This window comes from Mytilus californianus, unplaced genomic scaffold (assembly GCF_021869535.1).
Source record: "Mytilus californianus isolate M0D057914Y unplaced genomic scaffold, xbMytCali1.0.p SCAF_6, whole genome shotgun sequence".
NCBI lineage: Eukaryota > Metazoa > Mollusca > Bivalvia > Mytilida > Mytilidae > Mytilus > Mytilus californianus.
Genome location: NW_026262712.1, coordinates 102,015,157 through 102,039,068, shown reverse-complemented (window position 1 = coordinate 102,039,068; position 23,912 = coordinate 102,015,157). Strand labels below are relative to the sequence as shown.

Here is a 23,912-nt window from a genome sequence, read left to right as displayed (position 1 = left end):
AACATCTAATCAATATTCCCTTCAAAACCATATGTTCTTTGTAACATTGGTATATGTGTTAACCTAGTTGTTTGTAAAACTAGCATTGATTTTGTAACTCAATAATATTTTATTGATGTAATTTCCACTGTGTTACAATTGCCAACAAAAAGTCTTTATTTTAATGATTGTTCAATTGTTCTTTAGCATAGGATATAAAATAGAATTTTTTGGGTGAAAATGGGAAGGCAATTTATGATATGGTTACTAGTATACTAACACCTTAACAGTTTAACTAAATGTTATCGAAATATACATGTCCAAGCCTCTGATTTTCTTATGTTCTATTACGAAATTGAATGAAACATTAGACGTTAAAAGTCCATATAGGCGTATATGCTACTCAATTTTAAAAAAATATTGTCAATTTATAAAATGCAAACTAATGAATGTTTAGAATTTTAAATATATAATAGCTATCCTAAAATTATGAGTTCAAAGTTATGAAATTTCAATATTAAAGTATTTTTTCTAGTACAAAGTACAACTTTATGATGTGAAGAAAAGGTTCAAGTAGTGTACCGGTTTTTAAATAGTCCTTTAAAAAGATAGATGAAACAAAAACTGCCGGAATTTTATTAAAAAGAAACAATGGAAGCGAGACCAGGTGTGTTTACATATGAGATGATAATCATCTGTCATGAGTGAGTTGATTGAAAGATACGTTGTATCAAATGTAAAATCATAGGTGGATACATATGGTTCATTTACAGTTGGGCATTACACTTGTTTAAACAAAATCAGTATTAATAAAGACAGCATTGAAAGATCTCACGACGATGTATAATTGTTCACTTTAAGACGGACATGTTGCTATTAATTCCATTATTGCTGTTAAAAACCGGAACTGTTCTTTGGGCTTTTCATTTTTATGGAAAAAAGTGAAAAACAAAACAAGACATGGGTGACCAGTATGTAATGGTTATATGCATTTGTATTAAAAAACATTTTTACGAACTATGGTCGATGAACACTTCTGCGAAGACAAACAAGTTCTTTATTACCTTTGCTACCTCAATATCACATATGTCATGTCCGCAGAAAAGAACCAAATAATACAGTTTTGTATACTGATTTGGAAGGAAATAAGGTATCAACGACAAAAGGTGAAATCCTGCACAATTATATACCTATTCACCATATACCTGTCTAACGGTGCCATTGGAATTTCAATCCGAAAAAATAGTTGTTTTCAAATCAAAATGTTTCCTTGTTCAGCTATATTTTCTATATTTGTATTAAAGGAACGTTAAACGGGAGCTTCTGTGGGAAAATGCAAAGAAACAAGTCTAAGCTTGAAACTTTACTCTTAGCGAAAAATGCATCGGTATTAGGTTCGCAATTATTTAAACTGGTATCATAATTTTTCCTTTCTTTGTCACAGGTTATTTCTTGCAAGAATGCAGAGTTTGAATTTGTGGAATTAAATAATCGACTTCGACAGTTTTACGACGGTATCATGATTTGGTTGGCTATTTTGGAATATCTTTCTCTGATAACAAGGAATAAACTTCACTTGTCATACAAATAATCCTGCAATTATTTCCTTCTTTTTACTTGATATACATGCATTTGTTATGTTTTTTTCATAGGAGTAGGAATGCTGGAAAAGTGCACCAGACGACATTTTAAAATATGATTCGGTATACCTTGTTAATAATAACTTATTGTAAAATAATGTGTATGGAAACACTACCTTTCAACTGAAAGATATCCCTCTAAGACATAATTGTATGCGATTTGTTAAAATATACTTTTCACTTCTTTGATCTTTTGGAAAATGTTGTTTGTGCTGTAGTTAGACCCCTCTACCAAGAAATTTGTTTCACATGCACATGAATAAAAATTGCGGTTTTTATCCAACGCAATCATAGGTTTGAACGTTGTTTTCAATTTAGACTTGTTTATATTTTTTCGTTTGGGCTTGTATTATATTTTCCTTCGGGTTTATATGATCCGTTCATCCTATTTCGACTCTTTAAAATTCAAGAGTCTATACTAAATTCAGATAAATTTTATGGCCTTCCATATACCGTTTCGATCCCTAACATCACTGAAGAGACATTAATTGTCGAAATCCGGATATGGTTGACAAATTTGTGCACCTCATGTTTGCGGTAAACCATCTTCTCCGCAAGTTTATTGTTTTCTGTTTGGTATTAAATTGATTATTAAGATCCATGTCACATCTCGTGATCAATTTATTTGGCAATCGTCAATGGCAGTCAGCAGGGTTTAAGAACATCAGTTGTTCGACCTGTTCTTCAAATGCGATTTGTTAAAATATACTTTTTCACTTTTTTGGTCTTTTGAAAAATGTTGTTTGTGCTGTATTTAGACCCCTCTAACAAGAAATTTGTTTTGCATGCACACGTATAAAAATTGCGTTTTTTATCCAACGCAATCATATGTTTGAACGTTGTTTTCAATATAGACTTGTATATATATATATATATATATATATATATAATTATGTCTTGGAGGATGTTTTAAGGATTATGACCACATAAATAATAAAAAAAATAGTTGCTTTATCAATGATCAAATACAGTAATGCAAGATTATTAAATCAATTGTATACACATTTCGTTATGATACATTATATGATTAAAGGACATTTTAAAGCTAAATTGATTTTATTGTAGAAAACAAGCGCGAGATACAACCTCGCACATATTTCGATAATTACGCCTTGTATGACTCAAATGATGGCACAACATATGCTGGTTTTACGTCGTTTGATAAACCAATAGTCAAAAGATATGCGGTATCAATCAAATCGGATGGACATGAGGAAAGAGTAGAAAAACAGATATGCGAAGGTAAAATTTGTAGTCGCTTTAAATAATTATTGTATTCACCAAAAAACTTATCTGAATTAATATAATACTTCCACTTAGAGATTCCAAATGTTTTGAATTTGAAATTGAAAAAAAAATAATCAGCTGTAAAAAGCTCCCACATGTCAAACGACAATATCATTCAAGCGAGAAAACCAACGGTCGGATATATGAATAAAATAATTAGCAAAAACAAATACAATTAAAATGTCAATTGTTTTTGAACATTTGAGAGGTCTTTCCTTTTCGTACTGTAAAATATATGTTTCAATAGGAGTAGAATGCATTGAAAAGCTCTAAAACACACATAAAACCTTTAAAATATGACAAAAAACACATAATCCGCTATGTGGGACATGACCTTGACTTTTGACCTTATGACCTTTGTCACGGTCATTAGTCTACGATGTCATTACAAAAGATCCCATTGGTCTAGGACCTTTGGTTCAAGAGTTAAAGCTAATTTTGTTTTTTCAGAAAAAGTTATCGGGGGTTATTCCCCTTACTGATAGGTCAAATCTCTTCGGTCAAATGTAAAAAAGTGGCGCCTTAATGGCACAAACATTATTCACTATTCAAGATTTCTGTAGGTATAATGGTTTTTGAGATATCCCATGAAAAGTTGTAAGGTCAAACGTCAAGGTCAAACCTAAAAAGCTTTAAAACACACCTTAAACCCTATATATAAGGTCAAAAACACATAATTCATCATCTGGGACATGACCTTGACAATTGACCTTGTGACATTTGTCAAGGTCATTACTCCTCAATGTCATTACTGAAGACCCCATGGGTCTAGGACCTTTGGTTATTTTGTCTTTTCAGAAACCTAAAACAGGGGTCATGCCCCATACAGAAAGGTCAAATCACTTCGGTCAAAATGTAACAAAGTTGCGCCTTATTGACCCAAACATTTTCAACTATTCAAAACTTCTATAAGTATAACGGTTTCTGAGATTATCCCATAACAAGGTGTAAAGTCAAAGGTCAAGGTCAACATACAAATTTGACCTTGGGACATTTTCAAAGTCACATAAATTGATGATCATTGGTGAAGATCCTAGGTGGCTACGACTTACGGTTTCTGAGTTTTAGTGGCCAACCGACATCGATTAATTTTCATAGGGGCATAACCCAACCAATGAGTCGTTGAATCTTTTCGATCTAAATGTATCGAAGAACCAGGGTCTGGTCCTGAACAAATTCCACCCTTCGGTTTTTTGTACCTATTACGGTTACGGTTTTTGAATGAAAACAAGGTTTTTAGGTTTCGGAGGGATAACTCCGGACCGACAAAATATTACGACTCACAGGGTGAGTTCCGGATAGGTATTTATGACTCCGATACAAAGTGTGAACATGAAAACGACACGTCTTACGGTTAAGGCTGCTAGCTGCTAACTTCGTCAAAGTTTGGCGGAAAAAGAAGAATAATAATTAAAAACCAATTGTTCAGAGAACAATTGAAAGTCTTTCAATCCATAAAGATCAATTTTGATATAGGACTATTAAAATTCAGTTTGATATATCATATCCAGCGTCAAATGATAGCTTATTGTACACTGATTCCAAAAATATATGGTTTCTATACATATTTTCCTAAATAAGGGAGATAAATTGTTACTTCCGGTTTGAAATATGTCACTTCCGGTTGTATTTAATAGTTTACTTGATACTGATTCCAAAAATATATGGTTCAATATACTTTAACATTAAATAAGTACAAAAAATAGCTACTTCCGGTTTACACCAGGTCACTTCCGCTTGGCTTTTCCATGGTCAAGTGGCTTGCAACGTGTTGCAAAAAGTCCCATGGCTTTATCATGTATACATATGAGGTAAAAGTAAAAATCTAGAACGTCAGTTTTACCTATGACCTTGAGCTCAATTTCAAGGTCATAAACCAAGGGCTTCAAATCAAAAGACTATAGGTCTTAATTATATATTGTTAATAATTATATCACAATATGTCTAATTTTTAATATAAGAGGGGAGGAAACTCCAATTTAATGTTAGCGTACCCTTTCAACCAAAATTTATGTGTTACGACATATCGCAACTTACAATTTAGTAAAAATATGTTGTCGATATCTTATACGGTTTTTGAAAAGAATTGAAAATAAGCCAAAATCAAAATTTAAAATATGACCTTGACCGCTGACCTTGACCTAATTTTCTTATTTTTGGATCAAGGACCTCAAATCAAAAGATCCTGGGTCTCTATCACTTATGGTTTACTAGATAGAAATGCATATCACTTATATCAAATGCATAAGGGGAAATAACTCTCATATGGAGTGTTCATATCGCTTCGGACAAAATAGGACAAATCATGCAAAGGATATAACGAGCAATTTTATAAAATAAATTTCTTTTACGGTTACGGAGGAGATGCAGTCACAAGGAATAAACAGTGTTCAGGGAGATAACTCCTACAAAGAAAATTGTTCGGCTTAGAATGGGTGAAATTAAAAATCTCATAAACTGTATGATACTATATAAGAAATATCTAAGCGACATCTTGCGAAACAAAAATTTTATGCGAGAACAAAATTAGGCGGAAGAAAAAAATAATAATAATTAAAAACCAATTGTTCAGAGAACAATTGAAGGTCTTTCCACCCGAAACGATATATTTTGATGTGAAAAATATTAAAACTCTGTTAGAAATGTAATTTTCAGCGCCAAATTAGAGCTTATTATACGCTGAATTTAAAAATATATGGTTTCTATAAATATTTGTGCGAAATAAGGGAGATAATTTGTTACTTCCGGTTTGAAAAAGACACTTCCGGTATCATTTGATAGTTTACTTGACACTGATTCCAAAAATATATGGTTCTATGTACTTTTACATTAAATATGGACAAGAAATAGCTCCTTCCGGTTTACAAAAGGTCATTTCCGGTTGATTTTTTCAAGGTGATATGGCTTGCAACTTAATGCACAAAGTACCATAGCTTTATCAGGCATACATTAAAAGTTGAAGCAAAGGTAAAAATTTAGAACGTCAAATCAAACTTTGACCTTGAACCCAATTTCCAGGTCATGAAACAAGGGCCTCAAATCAAAACACTGTAGGTCTCTACTATATATTGTTAATGAGTTATATTACCATACAGCTAATATTAGATATAAAAGGGGCGAAAACTCCCATTAAATGTCTACGTACCCTTTCAACTAAAATTAACGTGTTACGACATGTCGCAACTAACAATTCTGTAAAAATATTTTGTCGATATCTTATACTATCTCTGAAAATAAGTGATAACAAGACAAAATCAAAATTTAGAATATGACCTTGACCTTTGACCTTGACCTTATTTTCTTTTCTTTTTTTGGACCGAGGACCTCAAATCAAAAGACCTCAGGTCTCTATAAGTTATGGTTTTTCAGTAACAAATGCACATCACTTATATCAAATGCATAAGGGGAAATAACTCTCATATGGAGTCTCCGGATAGCTTCGGTCAAAATTTATCAAATCATCCTGAGGATATAACGAGCAATTTGGTAAAATAAATTAGTCGGTTTCTTATGCGGTTGCGACGTATAAGTAATAACAAGAAAAACAGTGTTCGGGGAGGTAACTCTTACATGGAAAAGTTTTTGGTTACGCGGTGTCAGTTTCAAAAGCGTATTAACTGTTCGATATCATACACCATATGTCTAAGCGACATCTTGCGAAACAAAAGAACAGCGAAGGAAAACAAATTAGGCGGAAGAAAAAAAAATAATAATAATAATCAGAACAAAACCAATAGGTCTTTCCACGGAAAAGTGGAAAGACCTAATAATCAGAAGAAAACCAATAGGTCTTTCCACGGAAAAGTGGAAAGACCTAATAATAATAATAATCAGAACAAAATTAAAAGGTCTTTCCACGGAAAGGTGGAAAGACCTAATAATTAAAAACCAATTCTTCAGAGAACAATTGAAGGTCTTTCCACCTCGATAATAAGAATGAAATTTAAAAAACGGTGTTGGAAAATGTCACTCCTGGTTCATGTAAATTGTTACTTCAAACTGATATAACAAAAAAAAGAATTATAGGTACATTTCCACAGGATAAGTCTGAAATAGAATACTTCCGGTTAAAATACGGTCATTTCCAGTTGACCTGATAAATAATGATGAGTTTACAACCAAATGCAGAAGACTTAATTGTTTTATAATGAAACAGTAAAATGTTTTAGCAAAGGTCAAAATCAAGAACGTCAAATTGACCTTTGACCTTGACCTCAATTTCAAAGTCATAGGTCAGTGATCTCAAATCGAAAGAACCCAGGTCAATCACTTGTATGGTTGTGAGGTAATACTGATTTCAGATACATAAGGGGAGAAAACTCCTATAAGGGTTGACCAAAACATTTCAACTATAATGGGTTGAAGTTGCGCCCTATCGTAAACAGTTATTTGGCAAACACATCATATCATTAACTGTTACGGTTTCTTTTGAATAAAGATAACAAGCAAAATACAAATTTAGAACATGACCTTGACCTTTGACCTTGACCTCAATTTCCTCCAAATGAACCAAGGACTTCGTATCAAAAGACTTTAGGCCTCTCCGACTTAAAATGTATGAATTTATCTAACATATCACCTATTTTAAATTTCAAAGGGAATAACTCCCATAAGATGTCATCCGATCACAGCTGTTTGACTTAACGAAACCATTCTTTAGAGGAGACGAACAATTTGGTGAAAACAGTTTGTTGAAATCTTTTACGGTTTCAGAAATATAAAGATAACAAGAAAAAGGGGACGAGGGGAGATAACTCCTATAAGAATAAGTGTTCGGCTACACAGGGTGAGTTTTGAAATCCACATTACTGTACGACATCATTGGCCAAAAATCCTTTCAATATGTTGTAAAACAAAAAAGCATCTCAGACGGCAGAAGAAAAAAAAAATAATAATCAGAAGAAAAACAAAAGGTGTTTCCACGAAATGAGGAAAGACCTAATAATAATAATCAGACCAAATACAATAGGTCTTATCACAGAAAAGTGGAAAGACCTAATAATAATAATAATAATAATAATAATAATAGTAATAATCAGAAGAAATACAGTAAGGTCTTTTCCTTTTGGAAAAGGAAAGTCCTTAATAATCAGAAGAAATACAGTAAGGTCTTTCTCTTTTGGAAAAGGAAAGACCTTAATGAACAGCAACCAACGACAAACACTGAATAACAGGTTCCTGAATTGGGACAAACACATACAATATGTTGCGGCGTTAAACATATTTTAGAGTTGTCAACCCTCCATCTAATTTTAACAGCACACTAAACGAGCTTGATTTACAAAATAAACGAGAAATCGCTTAATTCAACAGATGAATACATGGCACAAAACTATATTACATAAAAGCAAAGACACAAAGTATCGATTTAAAAGTACTAGTAAGCTGACAGACATGTAGTTTTGTTTCTTATTTCTTAAAGTGAATATGTTAATTCTGCTTATAAAATTTCTTTGGTTTATCTCAGTATCAAATTCTTAAATTTGACAACATTTATTTAAAGATAAAACAATACAAAACAATATAAAAACTAATCACTGTCCCTTACCTGAAACTCGAAGAATCACAGGTAAAGTTCCTGTTATTACCTGTCGGTTTTTAAGCTTCTATTGTTTGAATTGCATGTCTATTTGTGCATGTAAAAAACGAAAACAACACGTTTTAAATGTCATGGGTCCGGATCGTTTTTCGGGTTTTACCTTCATCAGGAAAACACCAAAACAATAAAATAGCTGAATTCATATAAGTAAACTTTGCCTGAGGGAGTTGCTACCTTTTGTTTCTTTATAATGTCAATATTTACAAAAGGATAATTTTAGAAAAGGTATTTCTCGTACGTTGAGGTTCGTGAGGGATTTTCAGGAGCCGAACGAATGGCGGAGAGAGTATTTTAAAAGCCTAAGGGAATCTTTGCTAGTCATGTAAAGTTGGTTATAACTTATGAAAATTTTAAAGTGATTAGACATGGGGTTTTAAGTAATCGACTATATGCCCTCATAAAGGTACCAATTAATAAACGTCACATTTGACCTTGAACATTTTGCAATTGACATGAACACCTTAAGAGATTTAAAGATTCTATCAACGGAAAATATTGTACATGACAAAATACGGAACATATTCATCGGCAACATATTGGTTAATTTTGATGAAATGATATTTCAAACTAGAGTTTACGATAATTTCAACTTTCCGATTATCACCTTACAACTTCTCAGCATACCATTCCCTCTATCTTATTGTGTATATGTTCCGGACCATATGAGTATTTGGACCATTCACGTATGGTCATGACCATATACATATGCTCATATGGTCCGACCATACGGTCGGATCATATGACTATTATACTCGTTTGGTTATTAACGAGCCGGACCATATGAGTATTTAGACCAAATATGTATTCTTCGAATATTCTAACTTTCTTTGCAGGAACACATAGCTCATTCTCCGAACAAATAAAAATCCACAAATTGCTATAACCCTTCTTTTATCCTTAACATATATGAAATATAGTCTGATTCTTGGTGTATCTGTTATCTTGCATAATTTTGCTTGAAGTCGATTCAAATCGCCTATGCACTGACGATACTGATCCGTAAGTGAAACCACATGCGTAAGTGGGCATGTGTCTCTATGCTGTTTTTTGTGTTTAAATCATCAAAGTATTTCAGAAACACAATTTCTTCTGATTCCCTTAAATTGAAGTGTTCTTGCTCCTATTCAAACGATCGTTGCGATCTTAGTGTTACTTTAAGATCCTATGAGTAACAGCAAGAACACATAAAACATTGTCTAAAACATTAAGAATTGTTTTAAGAAATTATAATTTGATACGAATTGAAACACCAAAAAAATTTAGAAAATAAAAGAAATAGGGTCTAATGACCAAAGTGCCAGTGAATTAAGCAGTTTACTTATTGTTTAACAGTTTATATAGGTATTTCTTGAAGTAATTATCCAAAGTCGGCATGTTGCGTTTCGTAAGGACAAAGCAATACTGAACATGTTAACATTAGTTCTTACTTTTCCTTTACTTTTCCAAACCATACGCGGATCTTATGCGTATATACGCAGATGGTCATGTTTATACGCGTATGGTCCAAACACGTACAGGTATATCTACAATATGAAAATATCCAAAATTATATTTACAATCTTTCAAGAGACTTTATTTCAGTTGTTTTCGTTTGTTGTTCTATACCATATTTGATTTTCGTTAATAAATCGGGTAATTTTTTTCGTTTGATTTGTTTAACATTAGTCATTTCAGGGCTTTTTATAGTTGACAATGCAACGAACAGTGACCTTAAGTTGTTAGTATTTGTGTTTTAATCTTTTGTAGAGAATTTTCACATTGACAATTATACCACATCTTTTTTATTTTTATTTAAACAAGGTATTTCAGCTTAAGGGTAGGTACTACAGATCAACACAAAATGTTTTCATGGCCGACCATAGTTTTATTATAAAGGTAATAACAAATATTAAATTTAAAACCGATTGTTAATTGATGTTTTTTAATTGTTTAATACAGTTTTAGAAATCGCTGTTGAACTAGTGGATGCAGGAGCATGTTTAAATATTGTCAACAAAGATGGACATACTCCTCTTTACTGTCTCATTAAGGAGAAAGATACAACTACCATTGAATCAGTGCTGCCATATCTTATAGAGAAAGGATCTGATCCTAATCTAGGTTACGATTTGCCATTAATTGCTTCTGTATATTTAAATCAAACCACAACAACAAAAATGCTTTTGGAGCACGGTGCTGATGTAAATAGAACGAATTCTCTGGGAAATACAGCTCTTACAACAACTTTGAATGATTACTGTCACCCCAAAACAGGTCTGATTATGATAGCGTTTTTAATTTCTAACGGATATATACATAAGTGAAAAAAAAAAAATCTAAAATTTCAAATTGATACCATAAGTCATAAAATAAATATTCTATATTTAGGATATTTAAGGCAAGTTGGTATATATCCTTATTCGTACATATGAAGTTGTTCTTCTCCTATACTAAGTAGATTAAATGCATTGTGAAGATTCTTTTTCAAGGATATCCAAACATAAAAATTCTTTAAGTTGTCGAACAAGATCAGGCGGAAACGTCATTATGTCTGGATAATTTTGACATACTTATAACATAGATATAAGAAGATGTGGTATGAGTGCCAATGAGACAACTCTCCATTCAAGTCAAAATTTATAAAAGTAAACCATTATAGGTGAGAGTACGGTCTTCAACACGGAGCCTTGGCTCACACCGAACAGAAAGCTATAAAGGGCCCCAAAAATTACTAGTGTAAAACCATTCAAACGGGAAAACCAACGGTCTAATCTATATAAAAAACGAGAAACGAGAAACACTTATGAACCACATCAACAAACGACAACTACTGAACATCAGATTCCTGACTTAGGACAGGTGCAAACAAATGCAGCGGGTTTAAACGTTTTAATGGTACCAAACCTTCTCCCTTTTTCAGAAACAGTAGTGTAACATCACAACATAGAAAGACACACTATAAAATATCAACTGAAAAAGCTTAACTCAATCAAAGGACATATTAACACCAGTGAACATACACTGAACAAATAAATTTGACCTATGATACAATGTAAATACAAAATAAATAAACTAAGGGAAGAATAATAAAAGTAACATGTTATATCGGTATGAAATGCATTTATGTAAAACAGTGACTAATTTTGTCCTGCAGTACAATGTTTTGTGCAGGGCATTAGTCGTGTATTAAGTTAGAATATATTATGAAATTATGTTTGTTTCTATTGATATTTAAAAATCTTACTAAAGTAGCCGTTCGTTTTTGTTTCTTGAAATGTCAAATGTTGAATAAAAATCCTTTCTGGAAAGACAAAGAAACCATCATAACTAACCACTATACAGGGTATTTATTTTAACGATTGTATCAGATAATACAATATATCTATTTAATAAAGAAATCCTTGTCGTTAAAAAAACAAATCCTTGATTATATTTTATTGATAAAAATCTATATTTCATAATGAGAAATATTTGATTTCTACAATGGTTTATATTTGAAGACAACGAAAATTTTACGATGACTTGAATTGATCACAAAAAGATTTCTTATATCTCCTTTTTACTCCTTTTAAAAATAACTATCGAATGTTTAATTTTTTTATATATTTAGCTAAGAAAATTTGAATATCGAACCGATTGCTAGCAGACGATTGGATATTGTTTCTCAAATAACAAATAACAATCCGGCCGCTACCTTCACATACATTCAATTTTTCTAGGTTTTTTTCTATAAATGATAATAATGTTATCGTTCGTTGTGGTGGCGGTTTTGGTGGTACATGTAGTGTTGTTCTCGTGAAGTTTTCTTTTATTTACTTTAATTTTTGCAAGCCTGCAATTTTTTGCACATGGGCTTCGATGATTACTATTATGATTATTTATATGAATAAAATACAAATATGTCTGTTTTTTATCATATATATTGTATGAAATGAAAATAAAATCTCAATTATACATTTTTCCCCCTTAGGGTATAAGAAAGAAATAATAGATATCCTACTGAAATCTGGAGCATCTGTTACTCTCACAGACGGCAATGGAAAACAACCACTGTTACTATTAATTAATTCCGTAACACAGCGTGCAGACTTTTACCATGAATACTCTGATTATGACAAGGAAGTAAGCCAGACAGTTTTAAAACTGATTGGAAAGGGAGCGGATCCTAATGCCATCGAAGTGGATGAAGACTCTGCTTTGATCCTAGCAGTACAATATAAGTTGCTAACAATTGTTAGAATTCTTTTGGAATCAGGCGCAGATATTAATCATCTAGGAAAAAATGGTCAAAATGTTTTACATTGTTACTTCCGTTACAATGGTGAGAGATTATTCCTAATCTTCCCTTAAAATAATACAGAATAAAATTGAGAATGGATATGGGGAATGTGTCAGAGACAACAACCCGACCAAAGAGCAGAAAACAGCCGAAGGCTACCAATGGGTCTTCAATACAGCGCGACAATCCCGCACCTGGAGGCGTGCTTCAGCTGGCTTTCCTAACAAAAATTGTACTAGTTCAGTACTAGTAATAATGGACGTCATACTTAACTCCGATTTAACTAAATTTAAAATCAAGACTAACACAAACCAGAGGCTCCTGACTTGGGAGAGGCGCAAAAATGCGGCTGGTTTAAACATGTTTTTTTTATATCTCAACCCTCCCCCTATACCTCTAGCCAATGTAGAAAAACAAACATACAGCAATACGCACAGTAAAACTCATTTAAAAAGAAGTCCGGGTCCGATGTCAGAACAGGTAACAAAAGAAACTAAACAAAACGACAATGATACATAAAGTAACAAAGGTCTACTAGCAGTAACTGACATGCCTACTCAAGACCTCAATTAAACTGATTGAAAGATTATGTCTTCATCATATGAATATCAAGCACAATCCCTCCCGTTAGGGGTTAAGTATTATACCATCATAAAATATATGAGAAGAACATTATCCGCAACATACCAACAACTGGTTTTAGAATTAGTTTATTTCCGATGAAAAGACCCTATAAGTGAATCAATATTAAAGCCAAAATATGCAATCTTGAATGACCTAACAACAGTATTGTAACTATATCTCTTCTTATTAAGTCTGTTTAAAGGCTTTGTTAGCTTTTGAAGTGAATGCCGACATTTTTGTGCTTTGCAAAGAATATTACTATAAAAGATTGGGGGTGAAATACCTGAACGTATAAATTGTCTGCATGTTGATTTAAATATACAGACGACGTTCTTGTACCGATGATAAATGTTAGTAAATGTGTTGACTAGTTTGTGATATCGAAAACCCTAGTGTAATAATTTTTCAGTAATACATAGATGTCTTTTGCTAAAATCTAATACGTTGTTACAAACACGAGCGAATCGTACAAGTCCAGATATATAAACACCATAAGATGGTGACAAGGGACCGTTACCATCTAAAAATGGATAATTAACAATAGGAAATGAAAAATCATCTCATTTATTATACATTTTGTTATTAAGCTTCCCGTTAATGATATAGATATCACGATCTAGGTAAGGACAGTGTTCATTGTTAGTATTAGCTTTATTATTAAATTTTTGTATCAGATGTTGTTTCGATTGGTCTTTGCTGAGAAGAACAAATTCAACAGTGTGATAATCTTAATATGACCAGTTTTTCTTTCATTACTTTAAGGAAAATACTTTTTTATAATTTAGGTTGTTGGTAGTTAATGTTCCCTAAATGTTTCTTCCATGTTTTTGCTTGAACGTCTGTTTTTTTCAGAGATGAACGATGTTGGTTATTCATGGGGTCTTCTGTACTGTGCAATATTGTTTGCGATTTTTTAAGTATTGTTTGTTTTAGCACTAGTTCTAGATAAATATACAGTCATTTTAAAATTTAACATATTACTATTTAGGTTGATTGTTGACATATGATTATCAACTTAATGTGTATTCTAGCTATTTTTGCTTTTGGTGTTCTGTCATATAAAATGTTTGCTGTATTTCCTTTTGTTCAAATTTAAAATTATGGCCAACGCTTACAAATAAGTTTTTCAGCTCAATGCTCTGTTTGGACATACAAAAGAATAAATCAACAAAACACGCTGAAAAACAATCTACAGTTTCTTTTTTTTTCATATTATCATTACATAGGAAGCTTATAATATCAATCTTAGATAGCCGAAATGTAAGGCTGTATCAAAGGAGTATTGGTGATGATGTGTTAATGTGAACATTTGAACCAGGGGTTGTCTTATATTTATGTTTTCTTTTTCTTAATTTCCAGGAATCATTCAATTTTACGATAATAGAGGTTCAAAATCCCTTGAAATACTGGAATTACTTTTATCAAAACACCTTAGAGTAAATCTTCAGGATAATGATGGAGCTACTCCGTTACACCTGTCAATAAAAAATCAGAATATTGAAGGCGTGAAGAAACTTCTGTCTGCCGAATCAGATATTTTACTACAAGGAAAGGATGGGTTAAATGCGCTTGAGCTCTGTTTGACTTTGAGTAAGTATGTTTGTTTTAATTTTATCTGTGAGAATTCTAATATGGATACCATGGATAAGACAAAAAAATGCATAAGTCTCCTACTCTCACCGCATTTTCCTCTGTGAATAATATGAAATCAAACATTTTATTTTGTAAGAATTATAGCCCTGAATACTCTTTTCCTTGTAAGAACAATTCGTCCAAAATATTGATAATATTTTTTCTTAAATTGTTTGCTTCATCTGCAGGACTGTACCTCAATTTTGACTGATGCAATTATGTGGTATCAGTTATCTACCCTTCATTATTTTACTAAAAGAAGGTACGGCTCTTGTCGTAAATATTGAAGATGCATATATCAAACAGGATCCTCGGAATTCTAGAAATATGCATATAATATCATTAACGGACCCTATTATTATTCTTATAGTCGGCAGTATTTTAGTGTGGAATTTAATGTCTTTTTACACTTGAATACAACGAAAACAGTATGTTTTATTTGAGTAACAGAAATAAGATATTGAAGTACTGCATGCCAATTTAAATCTATAAACTGCAGAACAGTTTTGTTACAAACCAGAAATTTAAACTTCTCTCATGCATTTTTTTTATTACGGATATACAATCCGTTATTTTCCTCTGTTTGTAATGTTATTAATCAAGTTCAATTATTAGTTCGTTTTGTTCGACATGGTTTTTTTTATAGTTTCGAGGTAAGATTGTGCATGATCTGTAATTCGGTAGCACAGTTTAGAAATTAGGGGCCGACAATGGGCCAAAAACAAGCATGTTTGTAGTTTCCAGACAAAAACTTGTATGTAAGTAGAAATAGGAAGATGTAGTATGAGTGCCAATGAGACAACTCTCCATCCAAGTACTAGTAACAATTTATAAAAGTAAACCATTATAGGTCAAGGTACGGCCTTCAACACGGAGCCTTGGCTCACACCGAACAGAAAGCTATAAAAGGCCCCAAAAATTACTAGTGTAAAACCATTCAAACGGGAAAACCAAAGGACTAATCTATATAAAACGAGAAACGAGAAACACTTAAAAACCACATAAACAGATGACAACCACTCACCATCAGATTCCTGACTTAGGACAGGTGCAAAGAATTGCAGCGGGATTAAACGTTTTAATGGTTCCAAACCTTCTCCCTTTTCTGAAACAATAGTATAACATCACAACATAGAAAGATACACTATAAAATATCAATTGGAAGGCTTAACTCAATCAAAAAACGTAGTAACACAAATTAACAAACAATGAACGAATAAATTTGATCTGTGATACAATGCAATACATAGTTAATAAAAATAAGGGATGAATGATTAAGGTAAAAAGTAAATAAATAGGTATATGGTAGTGTATGGATCTGTCAGACATTGTATCAAAAGGTTCCATATCACAAAGAGAAGGCTGGGATTGAGTTTAGGGGTAATTGCCCCAAACATGCAGGAAATTTGCGCGAAAAAGGGGCAAAAAACAAGCATTTTTGTAGTTACAAAAACAATAACTTGTGTTTAAGTGTATGGATCGCTCTAAAATTGTATTACAAGGTTGTATAACACAAAGGGAATACTGTGATTGAGTAAGGGGTAATTGCTTCAAAACGGGGGGAGGGGGGGGGGGGGTAAAAAGTTTGGGGGATGTTTTCCAAAATTTTAAGGGGTTCGTATTTTTTTTCAAAATTTTTCAATTTTAGATTTTTTAATAAGTTTCTAGAAGAAATCTTCAAATGCACATTATTGCGTAATAGATTTTTAAGATCTTTGACCACGTTTATTTTTATCATAAATCAATATTGTGTCAAAAATTTGATCACAATCCAAATTCAGAGAGTATCAAGCTTGAATAATGTGTCCAAATTTCCCAAACTGTTTAGGGTTCGACCTCTGCGGTCGTATCAGGCTGCGCTCAGCAAAGCATTTTATTGGGAAATGTGTTAGATTTTATTCCTATACGAGCCCAAAAAGAAAACAAAAACTGCAGTTTGAGGAAAAAGATTGCGGTTCAAAAGAGCAATACCAATTCAGAGGAATATGAGCATGAACTTGCCCTAAAGACTTTAATTACACATGTTCTTGCATACGAAGTGTTTTCGTATGTCACACATTCTCGACAAGTCCTGTTAATTTTTTCCCTAGAATGTATCCGATACGTATTTATCTGCAAACTTCAAACATTTATAAAGTTCCTTAAACAACCATGCAGGCACAGTGTAACCAAGGGATATCAAAAAGAGTATTTAGCTATGACCTTATAATAAAAGAGGGTGAAATTTCAGCTATTGGCAAATCGAGGTCTTTGTAAAATTTTCAGAGTCGAACCATCATAATATCAATGATATTTTAAATGAGGAGCAGATAGTTATTGGGTCAATAAAACTTCGTTATTTGCTTCTATTTATAGGATGCTCGCATCGTTTTTCAAATGCATTTGTTGGTTATCAGTACGAAACATATCATGAACAAAATTGGCTTATTATTTTTAAGCTCACCTGGCCCTAAGGGCCAATTGAGCTTTTCTCATCACTTTGTGTCCGTCGTCTGTCGTCCATCATCGTCCGTCGTTAACTTTTACAAAAATCTTCTCCTCTGAAACTACTGGGCAAAAGGTAACCAAACTTGGCCAAAAAGATCATTTGGGTATCTAGTTTAAAAAATGTGTCCGATGACCTGGCCCGCCAAACAAGATGGCCGCCATGGCTAAAATAGAACATAGGGGTAAAATGTAGATTTTGGCATATATCTCTGAAACCAAAGCATTAAGAGCAAAATTGTGCGTCAGGTCAAGATCTATCTGCTCTGAAATTTTCAGACAAATCAGACAACCCGTTGTTGGGGTAGCTGCCCCTGAATTGGTAATTTTAAGAAAACTTTGCAGTTTTTGGTTTTTATCTGCAATATAATTATAGATAGAGATAAACTGTAAACAGCAAAGTAAGATCTACAAAAAAGTCAGCATGACCAAAATAGTCAATTGACCCCTTAAGGAGTTTTTGCCCTTTTTAACAATTTTTTGTAAAATTTTGTAATCTGTTACAAAAATCTTCTCTAAAACTACTGACACAAATTTAACAATACTTGGTCATAATTATTATTAGGGTATCTTGTTTAAAAATGTGTCCTATGACCCGGCCTACCAACCAACATGGCCGACATGGCTAAAAATATAACATAGGGGTAAAATGCAGATTTTGGCTTATATCTCTGAAACTAAAGCATTTATAGCAAACCTGACAAAGGGTTAAAAAGTTCATCAGGTAAAGATCTATCTGCCCTAAAATTTTCAGACAAATCAGAAAACCCGTTGATGGGAAGCTGCCCCTGAATTGGTAATTTTAAGGAAGTTTTGCAGTTTTTGGTTATTATCTTGAATAAAATTATAGATAGATGTAACTAGCAATAATATTCAGCAAAGTAAGATCTACAAATAAGTCAAACAAGACCTAAATGGTCAATCGACCCCTTAAGGAGTTATTGCTCTTTAAATAAAATTTTTAACAAATCTTTTGTAAATTTTTGTAATCTTTTACAAAAATCTTCTCCTCTGAAACTACTGAGAAAAATTTAATCAAGGCGCAAATGTATTGGATCAGTAACAAGATTAACCTTGTCCCTGCAAACGAAAATCTTTGTGCTCAAAAGGTGGTGTAATCTGTCCTTCACAGAACTTTGTCCGTGTCAAGGACACTAGAAAAAACACGCGACCCGAGACTAAATCAAAGTACCTACGCCTTAGTTTAAGCCTGGATTTTAAGTATACGTATTGTCATCTGATATAGGTGTCAGACCACCAATTCAATCCCTCCAATTTAGAACGTTAAAGTAGTGTTTTGGCGTCATTGTTTACTTAAACTAACCATCAAATTTGCAGAAATGACACTTTTGATGAAGGAGAAATACAATGAAATATATTTAGATTATTTTGAGCCACAATTTACTTGTCTGAGTTTGCACTAAAAATTGAGGATTAATGCGCTCCATAGTTACTCATTTAAGTTTCTTTAGTTTGCCTCAACCAAATGTTATCAAACTTATACATAATGCTTATTACCATTAAATACAGATCAAGTTTGAATTTTTGCGGCGCCACTTTTACCGTTCTAGAGTTATGCCCTGTACAAATGGATAAATTGCTAAATTTTTCGTTTCCGTTCTCTAACTTCAGCTTGCCTCAACCAAATGTTATGAAACTTATACACAATGCTTATTACCACCATATACAGACCATGTTTGAATTTAGGTGCTGTCACTTTTACTGTTCTAGAGTTATGCCCTTTACAAATGGAAAAATTGCTGAATGTTTCATTTTTGTTTCTAAAAGTATCAATGAATTAATTTTTAAAATTGGAGTTATCTTCCTTTGTCCTTGATTATAGTTGAATCAACTACAATCAATGCTTTATACAATGCAATGTTTAATTTTGCCTTCCACTGATTAGTTATTTATAGTGAATATAGCATCTTCTGCATGAAGACGTAATTTGACAGAATGTATTACAGTACTAGCTGTGTATTGATTCCTACACTTTTGCAAATGCTATATACAAAGGGAGGAAACTCAATATCTTTTAAGTAATCTAAAGTGGAGGTTTAATTAGGTTATTCTGCAAACCAATATCCCTAAGCCAATAACTTGTTTCAAATTAGTTAAGACTTGTAAATAAACTCATCATAGATACCAGGATTGAATTTTTTTATTTACGCCAGACGCGCGTTTCGTCTACAAAAGACTCATCAGTGAAAAGTATTTTTTAAAGGGAAAAAAAATGCTAAATTTTTAGTTCCGTTCTCTCACTTAAGTTTGACTTTACCACATGTTATGAAACTTATAACGAATGCATAACCATAAAACACAGATCAACTTGAATTAAGGTAGTGTTACTTTAATCATTATCGAGTTATGCCTCTTTATAAATCGAAAAATTGCAAAATGTTTAGGTTCCGTTCTATAACTTAAGTTTGACCCAACCAAACATTATGAAACCTATACACAATACTTTTTACCACAATACTCAGATAAAGTAAATATTTGGGTAGCGTCACTTTTTCTCGTTCTTGAGTTATGTCCCTTAATAATGTTGTATGAATGCGGGGGCATCATCTGTGTCCATGGGGACACATTCTCCATTTATTTTTTTTAATTAGAAGGCGAATAGAAAGGTTATCGAACGCATCGGAAAAACATTTTTATATGATTGAATATAAATATCATAGTTTACGTTGCTTCGTTCGTTACTAATTTTTTAAGTCTCTTCATATACATAACTCTAAGATCATGAATTACATGGATTTTATCTTTATTAACCTTGTTTGCCTTGGATTAACAATTCTGTTTTGACAAAATTTTCAAACGATAATTTTACAGTGTCCTCCGTATATATAAGGTGTTGTATAGTTATGAACAATCGCGTCATTTTCGACAGATTTATCTTCACCGATTATAAAGAAAACTTGCCGTTCAAGCAATCCCCATGAATGAAATATGTGCCCCTTGACGTTTAGCTACCAACAAAATAAATCAACCGACAACTAAATATGATAATAATATTAAAAAGAAATATTTTCATATGCAAATACAGGACAGGGTCACTGAACAATTGGTATAAACGGCAGCCATGTCAGATATGTCGACTTGAATTGATAGCGATGTGGTTGGGTATTTTTGCATTCCGTTTAGTCATACGTACGCCCTGCCTATATTTATAAGCATGGGTTTTATTGTCAGACGGGAGATTTCCAGTGATGATCCGGATTTGTTTTCTCTCAATCGCTTTATGACTTTCGAACAGCGGTATACTACTGTTGTCTTTATAATCATAACAAGAAACACGGGTCAGCTATTGGCTGGTTGCAGAAGGTTAACACTATATTTTGGGTTTTTTATGTAAGGAAAGGGGAAAAAGAAAAATGAGAATTGGTGAAATTGGTCAACGAAAATGGTTAAGTTAGAGAGAGTGAATAAACTCATCTAAGATACAGGATTAAAATGTAAACGCCAGACGCCCGTTTCGTCTACAAAAGATTCATCAGTGACGCTCGAATCCAACATGCTGAAAAGATCAAACGAATTACAAAATTGATGAATGTTTCGGATCCACAAATTCGAACGGTTTTGCTAAATACAGCTAAGGTATCATATTGGAGAGATAATTTTGGATCTCAAACAAAAACAATCATACACTCTGTAACCTTTAATGTGAACTATTGGCTGTGCTGTTTTTTAATATTAAGTTTATCGTGTAAATATAAACTTAACTTTACATATATTATATTTTTTACAGGGGCGGACCGAGATAAGTGCTTACAAATTCTAGATGCGCTTACCGATCATCAACTCTTGGATAGGAATGTTGATGTCTTCTTCCGTAAATTTTGGGAATACATTAAATCAAATGAGTTTCAAGGAGACATGAAAAATCTCGACAGTGTAACATGTAAGATATTGACCACTGGAGAAGATGTAAATGTTAATTTTGCCAAAGAAATGGACGACTCACCACTTATTTATTTTTGTCGACTTGGATGCCTTCAGTCTTTAAAGATGTTATTGGTCCACAATGCAGATGTAAACCATGTTGGGAATATGGGAATGACTGCGCTACATCACATCATTAGTTTGAAAAGTAAATAATTTAACAAAACAAAGTTTCTCCTTTTTAATGCATACATTTAAGCTATTCCAATCACTTGACCATTTTTGTCTGTCAAGGTATTAGGTATTTTCAACATTAGTACAGAATCGGTAAATAGGAAAATTTGTACTAAAGGTACATTTTAACATTTAACAATCTTCACCAATGACCGAAACTGTATTTAAATATTATACTGCTATATTTTTTTAACCAACTTCAGATGTTTTATTTAGTTAACAGTTGTTTTTTTTAATATAAAAATGAGATTAATAATTTTTCAGTGACAACTTATCTTACCTGGATTATATATAAACCGTATCACGTATATATAATATGAAATATGTTTACTCACTCTTTTAGTTGTGAACAATCAATATGTGAAGGAAACATCACACACAAAAAAAAAGGTGTACAGTCCATCTGTAGGCAGATGACTTTAAACTAGACGCGAAGATATCAATCGCCTTTATATCGGCGTCACACATTGGCGTATAGACCAGACGTACATAGAAAATTGACGACATCCGTATACGTTAGGTGCACTCAAGAGAAACCCTAACAAATCGTTAAATGAGCAATGCACAAGTTTGAAGTACGTCGAAATGCAAATGTATACGCTTGTTGAACGCTGTAACTCAAGGACATTTTTATGCTGCATAAAACTTTCATCTAGCTCAAGCGTTTGTCAAGCGTACAACTGTTTGCTACACGCACGTACTACATACGTTTCAGGCGCGTTGAACAACGCTACAGGTACGTTCGAGACACGTTTAGGGCACAGTGGATGCGCCTTAAGATCTTTCGTATTTTACATGGACGTATGCGGGGCATGTTTGTAACATACGCCTGGCGTAGTTTCGGCGCTTTTGAACATATAAAACGCACCCGTGGCGTATCAAAAACGTTTTCTGACATTCAACGAAACTTGCTTTGACATTGATAGGTTGCATTTTTGTAAATATAGACAATGCAATTTCCCATAGGAACTCCTTTTACGGCTAAAACTGTACCACTTTTATTATGAAGTTTCGAAAAAAATTATTTCCTAGAATAGAAATCTCATATGCACTACTATTTTTTTTTCAAAGGTCAAAATATACGGCTGTGCGGCACATTTTCAACATTTATATGCCCCGAACTTCTAAGAGTTTAACGTTCTGTACTACCCCAACATCTACTTTTGGTCTCCTTCAGAATTCAAGACTACTGCAATTTTTTTCTACTTATACTGGTAACATTCCCAAGTTATGTCTCAATGAGATGAAATATAGAGATCATATCTGGGAACCAGTACATACATAAAACAATTTATTTTTGAATATTATATATCTACCCAAAAGAGGCGTGGCTTGGTAAACAGCTGTATTTACAAACTGCAACCTATTTTGGCATACCGGTATGTCCTGTGAATTAACAAGACAAAGTGTATCCATAAGCAGTTCAAACACCCCATAATTGCCCGTCCCAGTCACGCCGAAAGCACGGATCATCGTCCCAGGTACGACCGGTACGCGTCTCAAATACGTTCATATTGTTTAATTCACCGGTTATCTGCTCGCAAATATTTTTCAGACTATGAGCATGCTGTTCCCTTATTTGATTGTTTGCTTGCTGCAAGTCCACGGTTAGACATTTCTGATAGTTTTGATGAGACAGTTCTGAAAAGTGCATTTAAAATCCTGTGTGGAATGGGTACATCAGAATGGAATTATTATGATGCCAGCTTAAGAGTTCGTAGACATAACTATGTAAGCACATACATCCAGAAAATGTTAAAGGCTGGTGCGACTCCTGATCCAAATGATTTGAATGATGCATTACGTGTGTTTGCCATGAGGAACGATTTCAGAGGACTTGAATGTCTTATACGTCACGGAGGGGACTACCGTAAAACAGACGAAAATGGAAAGTCCATTTTACATTTGTGTTGGTTAGAATGTAAGTATTCTACATATTAAAGGAGTTACACTTTTATAATTCTTATATGATTTGATTATTATGGAAAACGTTTAAATGATTGGTCGAGACGGCTTCCGGTAGTGGCTCTTGACGTTGTTTATTTTTCGATAGACGACGTTGACCGTACTAATTTTTGTAACCAATGTTAACAAGATGGCAGCGATAATAAAACATCTGAATCGACGGTTGAAAACATTTTTTTCACTTCGCTTCGATCGTTAAATTAATTAATAAACACAAAACATTAATGCGATTTTGTATATTTTATTATTTTATCAAAAATTTCATGGAGTATATATGTTTTCGTTCACAAACAAATATATTCATGCGTCAGGTAAATTCCATGCAACA

General features: G+C 32.9%; 1 protein-coding gene across 2 annotated transcripts in view; it reads left to right on the top strand.

Moving 5' to 3' along the window:
* The window catches only part of LOC127705457 (uncharacterized), a 123,197-nt gene that overhangs the window by 71,658 nt on the left and 27,627 nt on the right, over positions 1–23,912 (top strand). For both annotated transcript variants that reach the window (XM_052209782.1, XM_052209781.1), the window contains exons 10-15: positions 2,685–2,861; positions 10,444–10,758; positions 12,455–12,805; positions 14,747–14,977; positions 21,252–21,593; positions 23,175–23,540. In XM_052209782.1, coding sequence (XP_052065742.1) covers positions 2,685–2,861; positions 10,444–10,758; positions 12,455–12,805; positions 14,747–14,977; positions 21,252–21,593; positions 23,175–23,540 — 1,782 coding nt within the window. The remainder of the gene's footprint in view (positions 1–2,684; positions 2,862–10,443; positions 10,759–12,454; positions 12,806–14,746; positions 14,978–21,251; positions 21,594–23,174; positions 23,541–23,912) is intronic.